The sequence below is a fragment of the Miniopterus natalensis genome, chromosome 14, assembly GCF_054644295.1.
Source record: "Miniopterus natalensis isolate mMinNat1 chromosome 14, mMinNat1.hap1, whole genome shotgun sequence".
NCBI lineage: Eukaryota > Metazoa > Chordata > Mammalia > Chiroptera > Miniopteridae > Miniopterus > Miniopterus natalensis.
The window spans coordinates 40,432,961-40,448,587 of record NC_142094.1 but is presented as its reverse complement, the minus strand read 5'-3'; the positions used below and the strand labels follow the sequence as shown (position 1 = coordinate 40,448,587).

Sequence of the window (15,627 nt, the reverse complement as noted above, 5' to 3'; positions counted from 1 at the left end):
TCCTGGTGTGCCCCCCATCCCCCATCCAGGTCTGCAGTGGGAGCTCCTCTGTAGTGTAGGCTTATGGAAACAAAGTGGAGAAAAAGAGGTGTGTGGTGGCAGCTTCTGCCCCCGCCCTGTCTCAAACCTCATCTGAGGTCTGTGCGGGAGCACATAAGCCACCTGCCAGAGAGTGGAGAAGGGGAAAGTGCAGGCAGAAAAACATGTTTGGCAATCTCAAAAATTGCCATGCAACAGGCGATCTGTTGACAAAAACTGCTGTCGCCAGCTGGATGCTCTGGGTTTCAGGGCGCATTGGCGATGAAGAGGTACAGAGCCCCGTGGAGCCAGGTGGTTCAACTGGCAGCAGATGGGCCAAGCAGAGTGGGGCTGCAGACGGAGGGGGCGTCTTCTGCCAACTGCAGAGTGTGCTGCATGCGTGGGCTTTGTCCAGTTGGCACAGGCTCCCCCCCCCCCCACTGGCCCATTCTGTCTGCTCTGCCCCTTGGAAACTCACCCTCTGGGCCAAAGGAGGGCACGTGCGCCAGCAGCCCAGACCCAGCCCCTGCTGCCTGGGTCTGGCTTCCCGAGCATGCCTTTGGAGCAATGACCTGGTGCTCTAGTGTCCTGTGGCCCTCTGCCATGCAGGTGGCTTCAGAGGGCTCTGCACAGGGCTGGGGCTGGAAGAGCATCTTGTGGTCAGAGCCAGGTGTGCTGAGGAGCCCCTGTGGGGGATTTGCAAAGTTGTGAGGAAATTTTGTGGGCTCAGCCAGGACTCAGGTCTGCATGCACCTCGGGCATGGCTCCTGTTTCACTCCTTTGCATCAGTCATTTCTAGGAGTCCTGGTCCGACATCCTGTAGCTGTCTTTGTCTCTTTGCTTCCCCAGGCAGCTGATGGAGAACCAGATTGGAGTGGTGGAACGGGGTGCTTTTGATGACATGAAGGAGCTGGAGCGGCTGTAAGTCTATGCGGGTGCAGGCTCAGGAGGGCAGTGGGTACACGAGCAGGCTAAGCCGGGAGGCTCAGGGACAGGACTGCACACATGACCTGCCTCCTGCCTGCTGGTGGGAACCTGGGGCAGCTGCAGCTGTGGAAGTGGTCACAGCATCCTTAGGCGATCACTGCAGAGAGAAAGCTAGAGACCATCATCACCCCACATTCTAAATGCAGCAGCAATTCTCCCCCCCGCCCCCCAAATGCATTATGGCAAAAAGTCCACACAGTACAGAGGAAGTGAGATTTCTTCCTATAATCTCATACCCTGGTGTAACCATCGTTTATTGATTTGCGTGGCCTTAGGAAGCATTGGTGTGTGGAGGGGACCATCAGGGAAGCCTAGGGGCCTCTAAAGAGCCATGTCTTGGGTGCTCAGGCCTATAGCACAGAAACTGGAAGGTGTAGAAATCTCTGATTTGCATGGTTTGTTCTTTACAGGGCTTTTGAGTTTGCAAATGTGTCTTGATCAATTTTTGCATTTCAGATGGGCAATAATAATGAAAAAAGGCATGTGGTATGGGTGAGGTGGGGGATGGGCACTCATATTCAGGGTGGTCATTTTTCTTGTTTTTTTTTCTTTTAATTTTTATTGATTGATTTTAGAGAGAGAGAGGGAGAGAAACATTGATTTGTTGTTCCATTTATTTATGCATTCACTGGTTGACATTTGTATGTCCCTGACCGGGGATTGAACCTACAACCTTGGCCTACCTGGACAACAACGCTCTAACCAACTGAGCTACCAGGTCAGGGCCCAGTCTCATTTTTTGCAAGGAGGTTTGGCTGTAGGTGTCAAGAATTCTAAAGTTCATGCCTTTTGAACCAGAAATAATCAGGGACATGGTTAAAAAATGTATACATCAGGATATTCATTGCACAGTGTTTAAATGTAATAAAAAATTAGCAGCAGCCATTCTGGTGGAGACATAAGCCATAAAATCACACTTTGGAAGAATAATTAAGGCCACGGGGGCATACAATATAATGTTAAGTGGAAAGGCAGGCAGTGACATTTGTATAAATCAAATCAACTTGTATGTGTACAGAATACAGGAGGAGAAAAAGAATCGAAAATATTAACTCTCATTGCATTGAGTGGTGGATTAACAGGTAACTTAATTCTTTGTGCTTTTATTTTTTTATGGATTTTCTTAAAATGAGTTTATAATTATAGCTACTATTGACTACCTTACTCTATGCCAGGCACCAAGATAAGCTCTTTGCCCCCGGCCCCTAGTATTTCATTTAATCCTTGAAACAACACTGGGTCAGTGGTATCTTACAGATGAGAAATAGAGGGGCACAGAAGTTAAGCACTTGCCTATTAAGTGATTATTAAGTGATTATGTGCAGGAGAGAGGATTAGAACTGGGACCCTATTGCCTCCAAAACCTGAGCTCTTAATGGCTGTGCCTAATACCTCACTTTTCTCTTTCATATCAAAGAAAATAAGGTATTAAATAAAAGGGAAAGGGTGAGATTGTCTCACTGCCGCCTTGCAGCCTGGAGGAAAGTCAAGAGGATCTTTCTTTGACCTTCTTCAGCCAGCCTAAAACTGAGTGATAAGGAGCCCCCAGCTAACCAGATGTTTAGTCCTATGTTTGTTTTCTTTTCAAAGGCTCAGAACAAAATATACTATCCTTGTGACCTGCTGATGAGGGGCTGACTTGGACCTATCCCAGTCCAGCTTCACCTCGGGTACTGCTGTGCCCTGTGGGAGGAGAGAAGGTGGGGTGGGCTTCAGACATGACCCGGTGGCCCCCATCTTGCTGCTTCTGCCAACCAGGTCCTATTGCCACCCAGGCTGGGCAGGGTCCTACTTTTTGAGTCATGACACCACTGTAGACTTTGTCCCTTCTGTCCTTTTCTTTGTGACTGCTCTGTCCCTGGGGGTGTCCAGTGCTCACTGTGGATGGCCCACACCCTCTCCTCTGACTTGTAGGGACCAGGGGTGAAAAGTAGGTAACATGGGGGGGTCATAGGCACCATATATACTCTAAACACTTCATTTTGGGTTAAAACATATAAATGAGCATTTACTGACCTCACCCCCCCTTTTTTTTGCCAAGACCTTTCTTTTTATTATGAGATGCTGATGGGAGGGAGTTCTGTATTGTTTTCCTCCTAAATCACACACGTATACCTGGCTTATGATATCTGGCTTTGGTTTCTTTAAGGTGGAGTGAGATTTTTTAAAGGGCCCCTGGAAACAGTCTGGGTGGATTCAGAATTTCTTTAATGACACTCCTGCCCCTCAGCCATTTACGTAATCCAACAGCCCTTTAATTAGCAGCTTTCCTTTTATTGACTCTTTCAAAGCATTCGGCTTAGTCTTCATAGAGACGACTCTCTCTTTTCACACTGGTATTTCGTTTGTTTATGTAGCAGTTCATTCAATTATATAATTATAATTATAAGTACCTCTGGCTAAACAGGTTTGGGAACAGACGTAACTGGCCTTGTAAGCAGTTACAGACTTGTGTGCGGAAGCAGCAGCTTGCGGGCCTGCGGCCGCGAGGATCGGCCTGCAGCGTTGGTCATTCTGATGTTGGGACGGGGTGCAGGCTCAGCCACCCTCAGCTGGCTGAGTGGGGGTCGGTGTGTAATGTGGAGGCTGCCAGGATGGGGGGCTGGGAAAGGCAGGCTTCAGAACCCCACCTCTGCCTCTCAGAGGTGACTTGGGGGGTCACTCACCTAATTCCCTCAGCTGTCAAAGAGAGTACGCAGCAGAGTCAACAAACATGTCCCAAACATTTATTAAGAGCCAAGCATGTGTCGCGATGGTGGAGGTGAAGCCTTCCCCAGGGGGCGCTGCAAGGAGGAGACCAGAGGACGTGTATGTGAATGTGAGGCCTTGTCACACTCAAGAGAAAGAAATCTACCTTTTTATTCTGTTTTCCTCCGACTGGGAGGTGATGCCTATAAAACATCTGCTCTGGTGCCTGGCACATAGTGAGGCTGCTAAGGACAGGTAGCCACTGCTGCGATGGTATTATTCTTAGCTACCTGCAGGCCGTTCACCGTGCTGGGTCCCTCCTTTGGTGTCCTTTGATTTTCCACTTTAACTAGGCATTGGGTCCCTTTTCCTTTAAAGTGCTTTTCAGAAATTGAAGCTGGAAAACTGAGACTATCTCGGGGGAAAACAAAACAAAACAAAAACCAATGATTACCAGGCAGTGTAAACACAGGATTAATTTATTGGACAAGTTGAAGGAACTTGGAGCCATCTAAGGTCTACTCCTGTTGCTTTAAGGATTCCATTGGTGGACCCTTTTTTCCTAGGGCAGCGATGCGTTTCCCTAGGAGCTGGTCGTTTAGATAACACTTCTTCCAGCTCGTCTAATTGTCTGTACCGTGCTGGGAAATGGTACCTTTCTCACATAGCAGATGAAGGGTGACCTCCTAGGAGGTAAAGTGCCAACCACGTAGAATTACATTTTTTTCTCCCTCCCAACAAAGGAAAGCTTTGTGAAACTCAAACTGCCATAGTCGGAGGGCAGGGGCTGCATTTTACACCAGTGCTTCTCCAACCGGGCCTAGCACTGGGGGCCTTGTTGAAATGAGGACTGACTCAACAGGTCTGGGGGAGAGCCTGGGATATTGAGGCGCTTACCAGCTCTTAGGTGATGCCCCTGCAGGTGGTCTGTGACCACAGTGTGAGTACCAAGGTTCCATAGTTTACAGGTGTCACACCCCTTGACCGGTTGAAGTCCTATACTCCAGTGTCAGAGAATTAGTTGCCTAGTAGTCACGGGAATGTAAAGTACAGCATAGGGAATATAGTCAATAATAGTGCAGTAACTATGTGTGGTGTCAGGTGGGTACTAGACTTATTGGAGTTATCACTTGGTAAGTTACATAAATGTCTAATCACTATGTTGTATACCTAAAACTAATATAATGTTGTATGTCAACTACAAAATAAAAAATTAGGATAAAAAAAGAGTTAGTTGCCCAAGATGGCAAAGTAAATTTGGGGGAACTTTGCTGCTTTCCGGGGACAAGTCGAGGTTCTTCTGCACTGTGTTGTCGTCAGGCCACGTTCAAGACCCAGACTTCCCACTCTTGCCTCTGTTCATAATCCTGAACAAGTTGCCTGTCCACCACTAGAAGAATTAAAAATGATGAACATAACTATTCAGTCACTAAAAGTAAAGAGGTCATTCCCTATTGTTTGGCATGGAAAGACACACAAATTACTGAGTCAGAAGAATGCAGGTGGCCGAATACTTTTCCTTCTATTATTTGAGGCTTTAAAAAAATTAAGCATGCATTTCATAAATAATTTAAAAAAATCAATAAATCTATTTTTGTTTTGAAAAAAAGACCTAAAAGCAAACATTAAAAGTTGAATTGCCGCTGAGCCAAATGTGGATAAAAGCAATAAAGAACCAAAACCATGTGACCAGGAAGCATTTGATATTCTTGCTCCCCAGGGTATGTCATCAGTTTGGCTCAAATAAACTCATAAAAATTCCCAAAACCCTCACAAAGCACGTGGCCAGTCCTACCCCATTAGGATATATCTCACATTTCGTATTTCAAGCGTAGTCAGACACCTAACTCACAAACTGAGCTGGTATTTGAATCAGTGCCTTATAAATTACAAGGGTGGGAAGAAAGAATGGGAGGGAAAATGCTCTATTTATTAACTGCCCACTCCACGGCGGGGCCTTGGGGAGGGGCTTTCACAAATATTCTGCTCTTATCCTCCCAAGTGTTGGATGGTGGAATTCCCACTTTATAGATGAAGAAACTGAGGCCCAAAGAAGGTGACCTCCCTGGGGTTGCACGGTGACCCCGTTAGGATTTGAACCCTGGGCTCTCTGGCTCTGAATCCAGTGCTTTTTGAAAAGCCCTTTGGATTTCCTAGGCAATTTCCAACTCTTCCTCTCTTCTCTTCTGCAGACGACTGAACCGGAATCAGCTGCACATGTTACCAGAACTGCTGTTCCAGAATAACCAGGCTCTGTCGAGGCTGTGAGTGATGCTCCGAGGCCAGAGAGCTCTCTCTGTGCTCTCATCCCTCACCCCGTGGGAGGGGCAGTGTTCGGTCAGGGGGTCAGGGCTTTCCCGTGACCCCCATGTTTCTCACCGGGAAGGAGCTGCTCAGGGTCCCAAAGGTCAGGCCTTTTCTGTCGGAATGTGCGGGGCGGGGCATTTCTCCGTGCAAGCACCTGACAGAATCTGAAGTTCATCCAGTTCCATGCGCTGCCTCTGCCAGTCCGGGGTTCTGGGGGTGGCCTGACTTTGCAGGGAGGACCACTCATACGCATCTCTCAGTGCTTTTGGTCAAATTTTTATACATCCAGCTCAGCCCTTCTTAGGCCTATTTCTGTTTTCAGTTCAGAGTAATAAGGTCTATAAGCTTATTAACTGCATGTAATGTCATACTCTTATTTGTTGTAAATGTGCTCCTTTCAAATTTTAAGGGCAGTGGCTAATCCTGCTGCTTGATGATTTGCCAAATGTGTCTGTAATTGTTCTACCGTATATTTCATTCTGTGGGATCTTGGGTTAAATAGGACCTTAGTGGTTATCTAAGAAATCTCTTCTTTAGCTCCTTAGCGAAGGGTCCTTTAGACTCTGCTTGCGTACCTCTAGTGATGGGAAGTTCACCATCTCCCGGGGCAATCAATTCCTTATTGAAAGGCCTGCATGTTAGAAACATTTTTTTAACTTTGAGCCTTGAATATGCTTTCTGGTCATTTGTGTTTTTCCCTAGCTTTGCTTTCTGTAAGTGCCTAGAACAATCATAAACTCTTGTTAGATTTTTGAAGGGTTGTCATTAGGTTTTTGAGTTTTGAGTTGGGAGGTTTTTGGGCACCCTTAGTTGTCATTAAAAGCCTAAAACAGCACCGGGAGCACTGTGTGAGATACTGGGCTGCTGGTTCTGATGCTTGTAGGACAGCTGCTAGTGGAGGAAGGAGCAATAGTGACGCAGGTGAGACTGAGGAGAGGGGCTGGGTGGGAGATGACACCCTGGGGCTGCCTGCATGCTGAGGGGCCAGTTCTTTCCACGTCTGTCATGATTCCCAGGCCTCTTGATGAGCCCAGTGACCTCCAGGCAGCTCCAGAATTTGTCACCTGCTTTTCTGCCTTCATTCTAGTCTTTAAGATGGAACTCTAATTTTCAGTGTGTTCAGATGGTCTGTCTGGTCACTTTCTGTTTCTCCCTCCTCCTGGCCTGGAGGCCTTGCCACAGTGACCCTCAGTGATGACGCCTTCTGCTGGTCTTTGCCTCCCTTGGGCTAGAGCTGGGCTGTCTATAATGTGGTGCTAGGCACACACAGTGGGTGCTTTACTTTTCTTTACTTGACTTCTGAAGGCACAAGACCCTTCCTAGCAGATGCATCCACCCTGACATCTCCTTAGCCTGTGGTCCATGCGCTGGCCCACGAGATCCACGCTGTAGCTCTGGTGTCTCCCGTCCTTTCTCACAGCTTGGCTGTTGCAGGATTACCACAGCTCTCCCTCTTGGCAGGATTCATCCTGAACATCTCTTCTCTTGGTCTCCTTCTGCACTTTGCCTTCCCCTAAGCCCTCTTAGCCTTCCAAGCTGTTGCCCACACTCTCCTGGCATTATGAGCCTGCTTGGGTCCCTTTCCCTCAGTCACCATCCAGGGTACAGAGCATGCGTGTAGTGGACGGTTGCCAAACTCTGGGCCCTGCTCTGATCCTCTTCATTTATTTTATTTAAAATTTATTTATTTAAGGACTTTAGCTTTATCGAGGTATCATTGACAAATAAAATTGTAAGGTCTTTAAAGTGTACGTTGTGGTGACTTGATACATGTCTAATTGGGAAAGGACCCTCATCTAGTTAATTAGCACATCTGTCGCCTCACATGTTTATCTTCTTTTTTTTGTGTGTGTGTGAGAACATTTAAGTTCTCTCTTAGCAGACTTCAGTTATACAAGACAGTGTTCTCAACCATGGTCACCCTGTTACCACCAGATCCTCAGACCTTTTTCATCTTATAGCTGGAAGTTTGTACCCTTTGACCAACCTCTCCCTGTTTCCCCCACCCCGAGCCCTTAAGATTCCATATGTAAGTGATCCCCTGCAGTATATGTCTTTCTCTGTTTGGCTTATTTCACTTGGCATAATGCCCTCAAGGTTCATCCATGTTGTCACAAGTGGCAAGATTTCCTTCTTTCTCATGAATAATATTCCACTGTACAGTATATACAGTGTGTGTGCATATACAGATATATACAGATGTGGTGTGTATATATATATATACACACACAGCACATCTTCTCTATCTATCCATCTACCTTTATCATCTTTGCTCCACCACCTCCACCCCCATTGTATTGACCTGAGTCTCAGGCATTTCAAAATATCCCTGTTCACTCTCTTAACTGGTCTGGCTGAGGAGCACTCAGGAACTCTTGGTTCCAGAAACAGAAGCCCCCCACCCCCCAAGGCTGGTGACAGTAGGGGTGGGGCGGGCATTATTGTAAGAGCACAGCCAGCAGACTCACTGGCACCCCAGGACAGAAAGTGAGGTATAGCTGGGACTGGGAGAGAGCTTGAGGGATGTTTCTAGTTCTTTCTAAATGTCTACCTTATTGTTCCATTCCTCCCTGCAAGCCAGTGTCCTGGGCTTATGGGCAGCATTTCAGTTCCACTGTGCCTTTGGTTGGCCACAGTGCTGACTTCCCTCCTGCTTTCTGTGACCTCGAAGCTTAGATCCCCACAATGTCTCAGGGCCAACTCCAGATTTCTGGGGGAAAGAATCAGCTTGACTCATCTCAGGTCAGGAAGTCGCGCCGGGGCCCATGAGCTGTGTAGGGCGTGTGGGATCACCTGCAGTCATATTATGGAGCCCCCCCTTCCCTTAGGAGGCAGGGTGAGAGGGAAGCAGTGCCTGGCCTCTTTGGTCTGTCACCTGTTGACCTTCCCTCTGCTTTGAGAAATCCATTACTAATCCTTTCCATCTGGAGCGAATCACAGACTTTCCTGCAGAGGCCGTTATGCTAAATCAGCATGAAACTGAGTGTGAGAGAGACCAAATGTGCGGGGTAAGGTGTGGTCACAGAGGATGTCAGGTGGTGGGGTCCACGTTTCAGTTGCTTTTGTCCGTGTAGCTTCCAGGAGTTAAAATCCTGTAGCTGGTTATTTACTAATATTGCCGCTGGTGTTGGGTTAGTCTGTCCATTTCTTTCCTCATGTGGGACCTGTGGCCCAGAGAGATGATTTGCATTGGACCACAGAGCATTTTGGTGATAGGGTTGGGGTTAAGCACTAGGCCTTCAGAGGTCCTCAAAGAGCCTGAAAATGGGCTTAAACCTTGACCTAGAAATCTCACGTTTGGGAATCTATCCTGGGAAATAATAAAACATGGGCACAAACATGTTCTTTGCAGCATTATTTAGAATATTGAAATACAGAGTATTTCTATATTGAAATTTCGAGTATGGTAAAGAATATAGAAACACTCCCAGTGTCTAACCTTAGGGGAATGGTTAAGTAAATTATCCTACCGCTACTTGATGGAATCTTTATATCATCATAATAAAATGGCCTTTATGAAAGACATAAGTAATGCAGGTAAATGTTTGTGATATCAAAAGCCAGGATGTAAAATTGTATTGATAATATGATCACAAAATAAATCACTCCAAGGAATGCACACAAAAATGACTGTAAATGCCCACAGGGGTTGTCACAGGGCGACTTTTTCTTTTCTATGTTTCCCAGATGTTCTATAAGAAGCATGCATTATTTTTATGGCAGGAGACCTCCCAGTTTTTATAAGCAATGAAAAGCCTCCGTAGTTTGAGTTCAAGTGAATGTGAGACTCGTGATGCTAGAACACTTCCTTGAACCCCGTTAGCCCTGTTTGCTCTTTCATCAGATGAAGGTCAAAAGGCTGCCGTAGGGCTTCAAGAGAGGTATAACATGCTCTCATATTGGGTGTGGACATAATAGGTACTCAGAAAGTGTTAGGTGAATCCATATGGGAATTGCTTCAGAGGGCAGCAAACCTGACTCGAAGAGGCGGCCCAAGTTGATAGTTGACCCCACACCCATCCTCTGAGCATTTGTCCACTGTCAGCGTCCTGCCTCCACTCCCTGTGGTGATTCAGCCTCATCTGTCTTAAGTCAGAACCATCCCCTCCCTTTGCAGGGGCCTCCCCCAACAGGTTTTTGTTTTTTTTTCCTGAGAGGCTTAGGTGTACCTGTGGAGGCACCTGGTGCTGGCTGGCATGCAGGCAGCAGCCGGAGTTTGCCTTGGGACAACCATTGCACAGGCTCAGGAAGTTCACAAAGGGAATCCACCAAGCTCAGAGGGTTCGACTTGCCCAAGGGCTGAGCCAGATGTAAAGTCTGGTCTGTCTGAGGCTAAAGCTCGTCCTTCCATAGCATCCATCCACTCTCTACCTCCTGCACCCACTGCTCACTCATCTACCCATCTATGTGCCTGTCCCTCATCCCCGTTTACCTACCAATCATCTACCCACCACCCATCCAGACTCCCACTTACCCATCTCCCAACCACCAGTCAATCCACCTATCCCTCCATCGTCCATGTCCTCCCACCCTTTCTCCCATCTAACAACTCCCACCTATTCATCTGCCTACCCACCCACTCTTCCACTCATTTACCCACCAACCCTCCAATTACCCATCAAGCCCCCACCCATTCACCCTTCTCTCTCCCATCTACCAACCCGTATATCAACCTACCCATATACCCAACTCTTCCCCCACCCCACACTCACCCTCCCACTCCCTTTTCCCTACCCACATTCAACGCTCCCCACCTTCTGTTCACTTACCCAACACCTGCTCATCCATTCATCCAACAGTTATGAGGGCCTTCTATGGGCCAGGCACTGTTCTAGGTGCTGAGAACTATTGGGGTGACAGCTGTGTGAGAGAGATGGGTGGGACTCTGTCTCTCCAGGAGATAAGGGTTTGAGAGCTCTTTGAGGGGTGCTCTTTGAGAGCTCCCTGCCATCCTCTGACTTACCAGCAGGTTGGAGTGGCCTGAGGGGGCAGATGCTTTGTTGGCTGGACCCGGCTCCCCTGTGAGGAGCAGGTTATACCCTGGTGGCCCGTTACCTGGATGTGGGGTCAGCTGCATCACCTGAAGATGTGGAAATGTTGTTTCATGGATGCCCACAAGGGTCAGACATATTTGAACCTGACTGCTTCTCTTATAGCAACAAAACCCAGTCTTCACCGACGTGTGTCAGCCCCGCCCCCAGGCCTCTGTCCTCCCAGGTCTGGGGAGGGGTCTCTCCCGCTGCCTCTCGATCCCTTTTCTTGCTGGTTGCATTCCCTTCCTCATCCAGAAGCTGCTTCTGGAAACCCAGTTCCTCTGGGCTTCTTTTTAGCCTTGAAACCAATATGTGTCCCGACAAGATCAAGCTTTGTGCCTGTGCTGGGCCTGGAAGGGGTGGGGGTGGTGATTGAGGGCAGCCCAGGGCATTTATTTCCCCTTATTTATATCCCTGCTGGAAGGACCAGGATAACTCATTAACAGGGCCCTGGTGGCTGGAGAGGCCCGATGTGATGTTCCGCAGGAGCCCTGCTGAAGAATGCCTGACCCTGCCGACCCCGTCTCGAGCTGGGTTTAATTAAACTGTCAGCACTGGTCAGAAGAACAAAGCCTCCCTTCCCATCCTGGTCCCCAGCCCCCCTCAGAGGCAGAAGGGCATTCTCTGCTGAAATGAAGAGCTGTTAAAAATGGATGTCTTGCCTCCAAGGGAAATTACCCGAAGCAGGAAGGTGACCTCGCTATTGTGCTGCGTCCACTCCAGGCAGCAGATCTGCGGAGCTGAACCAGCCGAGGCCCTGAGCGTGAGGGATGGGGCGCCTGTGGCCTCCCCTGTCTGGGCCAGGGCCCCCTTCCTGCCAGAATTGCCACCTTAAGATGCTGTCACTCACCCTCTAGACTTCTCTTTTCCCAGGAAGGAATTTCACCAGCTTTGTCTCACGAGATACGAAGCCTGTGAGATGTTTCTGGCATTAATGCTGGAGAGAAGCTGCCCTGGTTAACCAGTCTGGGAAAGTGCTGGGTCAGACAGGCTTCTCTGTCAGGGGGGTTATCAGCCCATTTAATCCACTCATGCACATTATGACCTGAGACTCTTGGAAACTTTTTTAGGGAATACCTAGATCTCGTGGGTCTAGTGGCAGGTAACTTGCTGAGGTCTCAGACAATAAGGATCAGGACTGAGACTCAAACCCAGGACTCTAACCCCAGACCCATGCACTCACCTCTAAACCATCCTAACTCAAATGAGTGTGCATGAGAGTCAGCTGGTGTGTGTGTGTGTGTGTGTGTGTGTGTGTGTGTGTGTGTGTTATTAAAATGCAGATTCCAGGGCACTTATCACATGAGCACCTGAGTAAATAGGTGTAAAGGGCCTAAGAATCTGCATTATCATCAAGATCCTCTTTATCTGGCTCGTACTTTGGGCAGCCACGCCCCAGCACGCTTGTTGAGTCTGTGAAGGGGACCCCTCTTCGAGTAGACCCCCCTGCTTGCCTCCACCCTGCCTGGTTCTGGTGTGAGCCACACTAACAAAGACCTTCCCAAGGGCAGAAGCTGTGTTTCCCGCAGCGCACGGAGAACAATTTGGGGATTAGGAGTTGGCAATTATGGAGCACTCTGGATTCTCAGAGTGCTTCCCAGTCATTAAATCTGTGCGTGCTGTCAAGGCTCAAGTGAAAAAGGCGAGTGTCCCACTGGGCTGGCCCAGGACCTCTGCGGAAGAGGCGGCCAGCCTGAGATTGACATCCTGGTGCCAGAGCGGCTGACACTCCCAGCATGGATTAATCTCCCAACCGCAGGCCCTGGCCCTGGCTTCCCCACCCCCTCCCCCACCTGCTGCCTCAGAACACAGAGGCTTCACAAATACGGGGGATTCAGGGCCCAGAGGATCCTGGAGGGAAGAGCAGGCGATGGGTCACCCCCAGAGAATGAGCCCTGCTGGGGACGCTTTATAGGGGCTCAAAGGAATGAAAAGCCACCTGTCCTTTCCTACAGCATTACAGAAATCAGCATGGAGCAAACTGAATTCATAAGCATCCAGAAGATTCTGAACAGAGAGGAGTGCGTACCCATGGGGGAGAGGATGGAAGGTGGGGGGATGGGGGCTGTTGTGAATAACTTTTAGGGGGGTAGGGATGTCTTAAAAACCATTTCAAAAATTATATAAATAATTTTGCTATGATACTGAACATTTGGAAATAGAGAAAAGCAGAGAAAGATAAGGCAATTGCCGGGGCCCAACACAGACCTGGCAAGCCCCGTGCCCAGAAATCAAAGAAGGGAAAGAGGAACTGGTGAGCCCCATACAAAGAGCAGAAACTGTCCTCCCTGGCCTTCAGGACAATGTCCTCCACCAGAAAGACACCGCTTGCCGGCCCTGCCAAACCCTCTCGTGCCTAGGAAACAAGGACCAGCAGGCCTGGGTCCCTGCCCAGTCTGGTAGGGGAACCGGGAAAAGATTCTTAGGTAATCACATCTGTAAGGCCCCTTTTGCCATGTAAGGTGATGTTCACAGGGTCCAGGGATTAGGAGGTGGACATCTTTGGAGGCGATTATTCTGTCTGCCACATTGTGTCTTCCCTTTGGAGGACAACAACCCTTACTGACAGGAGCTCTCCCGGTCCCCTCCCTGCCTGTGACTGTGGAGTGAGGCACATGCCAGCTCCATGAGGCCACCGAACAAGAGGGCCTCTGGACATTTCTCCCAGCTCTTCCAGACTGGAGCTAGGCTCCTTGGCACTGAGTCTTCTCTTTCCTCCAGTGATCACAGTTACTGATTAGCTGTGGGACTCTGGGCATGTTATTTAACCTCTCTGTCTATTTCCTCAACTGTAAGATGTGGGGGCTGTTGTGAAGTTTAGGGGTGATTTGTATGGTGCACCCAGTATAGGTGCTTTGAATACCATCATCACCCAAGCCATCATCCTGGAAGCAATGGAGGGGGTGGCCAGGTGTGCCCATCCAGCCACATTACTCAGACATAGAGGACAGTCCGCTGCCCTGGAAGTCTTCATGGGTGCGCCAGGCTGGTGGGCTTCTCTGGCTCCTTTGTCCCTACAGCCTCAGCAGGAGGTTCCACGCTAAGCAGGGGGCGAGAGTCCTGAGTGCCTCCTGGCCTCAGAGCAGGGCCTGCCTGTCTTATCTGTGGGAGACAGAGCTTCTTACCGCATTTTGTATTTTGCCTCAGCTCACTCTAGATTTGGCAGGCAGCTTAGTGTGTTGCCTGAGTTTTGCCCATGCAGCCTCTTCTTCTTCTTTCTTTAAAAAATATGTTTTTATTGATTTCAAAGAGAGGAAGGGCGAGGAGAGAGAAACATCAATGATGAGGGCGAATTATCAGTTGGTTGCCTCCTGTACAACCTCACTAGGGATTGAGCCTGAAACCTGGGCATGTGCCCTGGCCGGGAATCAAACCCCGAGCTCCTGGTTCATGGGTCGGTGCTCAACCACTGAGCCACACCAGCTGGACCAGTCTCTTTTTTCTTTGGTTTTATAGACAGAAAATGAGATAGTGACTACAAATGGAAGAAGGCTTTCTACAGCCCCTTTCTCTGAATGCATTCCTTAGGAGTTGACTATAATGTAGGGCTCTTTATTAGATTAACTTGGCATGAATAGTAACTAGAATTATAACTCATTACATTTAGATTCATGATCTATAAGTGCAAGATTTAAAGAAATAAACACTTGGATATGGTGCATTATCTTTTTTACTAATTCTTGATCGATCTCTGCTTAATCTAATCTTAGCTTTAATGTCAAGCCTCTCAGCATCAAAAGTCCTTCCTAGAACATACACATGGTTTTATTACTTTGGGACTTCAGGTTATCTTGGCGTTGGAAGTTCATAAGGGTAGCAGAGGTGGTCACATGTAAATAATGGTTGCTTTTGGTATTTCAAAAGGCTCCTGAGCTCTCACTGATAGATCTGTAGCTCAGCTCTGCTTCCTTGAAATCCAGGTTCCCATTTGTCCTTCCTGGTTCTGGGCTGCCCTGCCTCCTGTCAGTAATGGCTTTTTAAAAAAAAAATTGTGATTAAAAACATATAACATAAAATTTACTGTCACAACCATTTTTAAGTGTACAGTTCAATAGTGTTAAGTATATTTACATTGTTATGAATCAGAGCTCCAGAATTTTACATCTTGCAAACCTGAAGCTCTCTACCCATAAGCAACTCCTCACTTCTCTCACCGCAGCCCCTGGGGACCATCATTCTACTTTCTGTCTCTGTGAATTTGAGTACTCTGGGCACCTCATAAAAGTGGAATCACACAGTATTTGTCTTTTTTGTGACTGGCTTATTTCACTTAATATAATGTCCTCAAGGTTCATCCATGTTGCAGCATGCGACAGGATTCCTTTCCTTTTTAAAGCTGAATAGTATTCTATTGTGTGTGTGTGTGTGTATAATATATATATAATGCACACCACATTTTGTTTATCCATTCACCTGTCATAGGCATTTGAGTTGCTTCTACCTCTTGGCTATTGTGAATAGTGCTACTACGAACATGGGTGTGCAAATACCTCTACAAGATCCTCTTTTTAATTCTTTTGTATGTATCTCCAGAAGCTGGATCATATGGTAGTTGCATTTTTAATTTTTTGAGGAACTGCCATACTGTTTTCCC

At 47.9% G+C, this 15,627-nt stretch overlaps 1 protein-coding gene across 1 annotated transcript in view; it reads left to right on the top strand.

Moving 5' to 3' along the window:
- Positions 1 to 15,627, top strand: part of SLIT1 (slit guidance ligand 1) — a 132,428-nt gene that overhangs the window by 17,563 nt on the left and 99,238 nt on the right. Inside the window, exons 3-4 of the mRNA XM_087824481.1 lie at positions 868 to 939; positions 5,886 to 5,957. Coding sequence (XP_087680607.1) covers positions 868 to 939; positions 5,886 to 5,957 — 144 coding nt within the window. The remainder of the gene's footprint in view (positions 1 to 867; positions 940 to 5,885; positions 5,958 to 15,627) is intronic.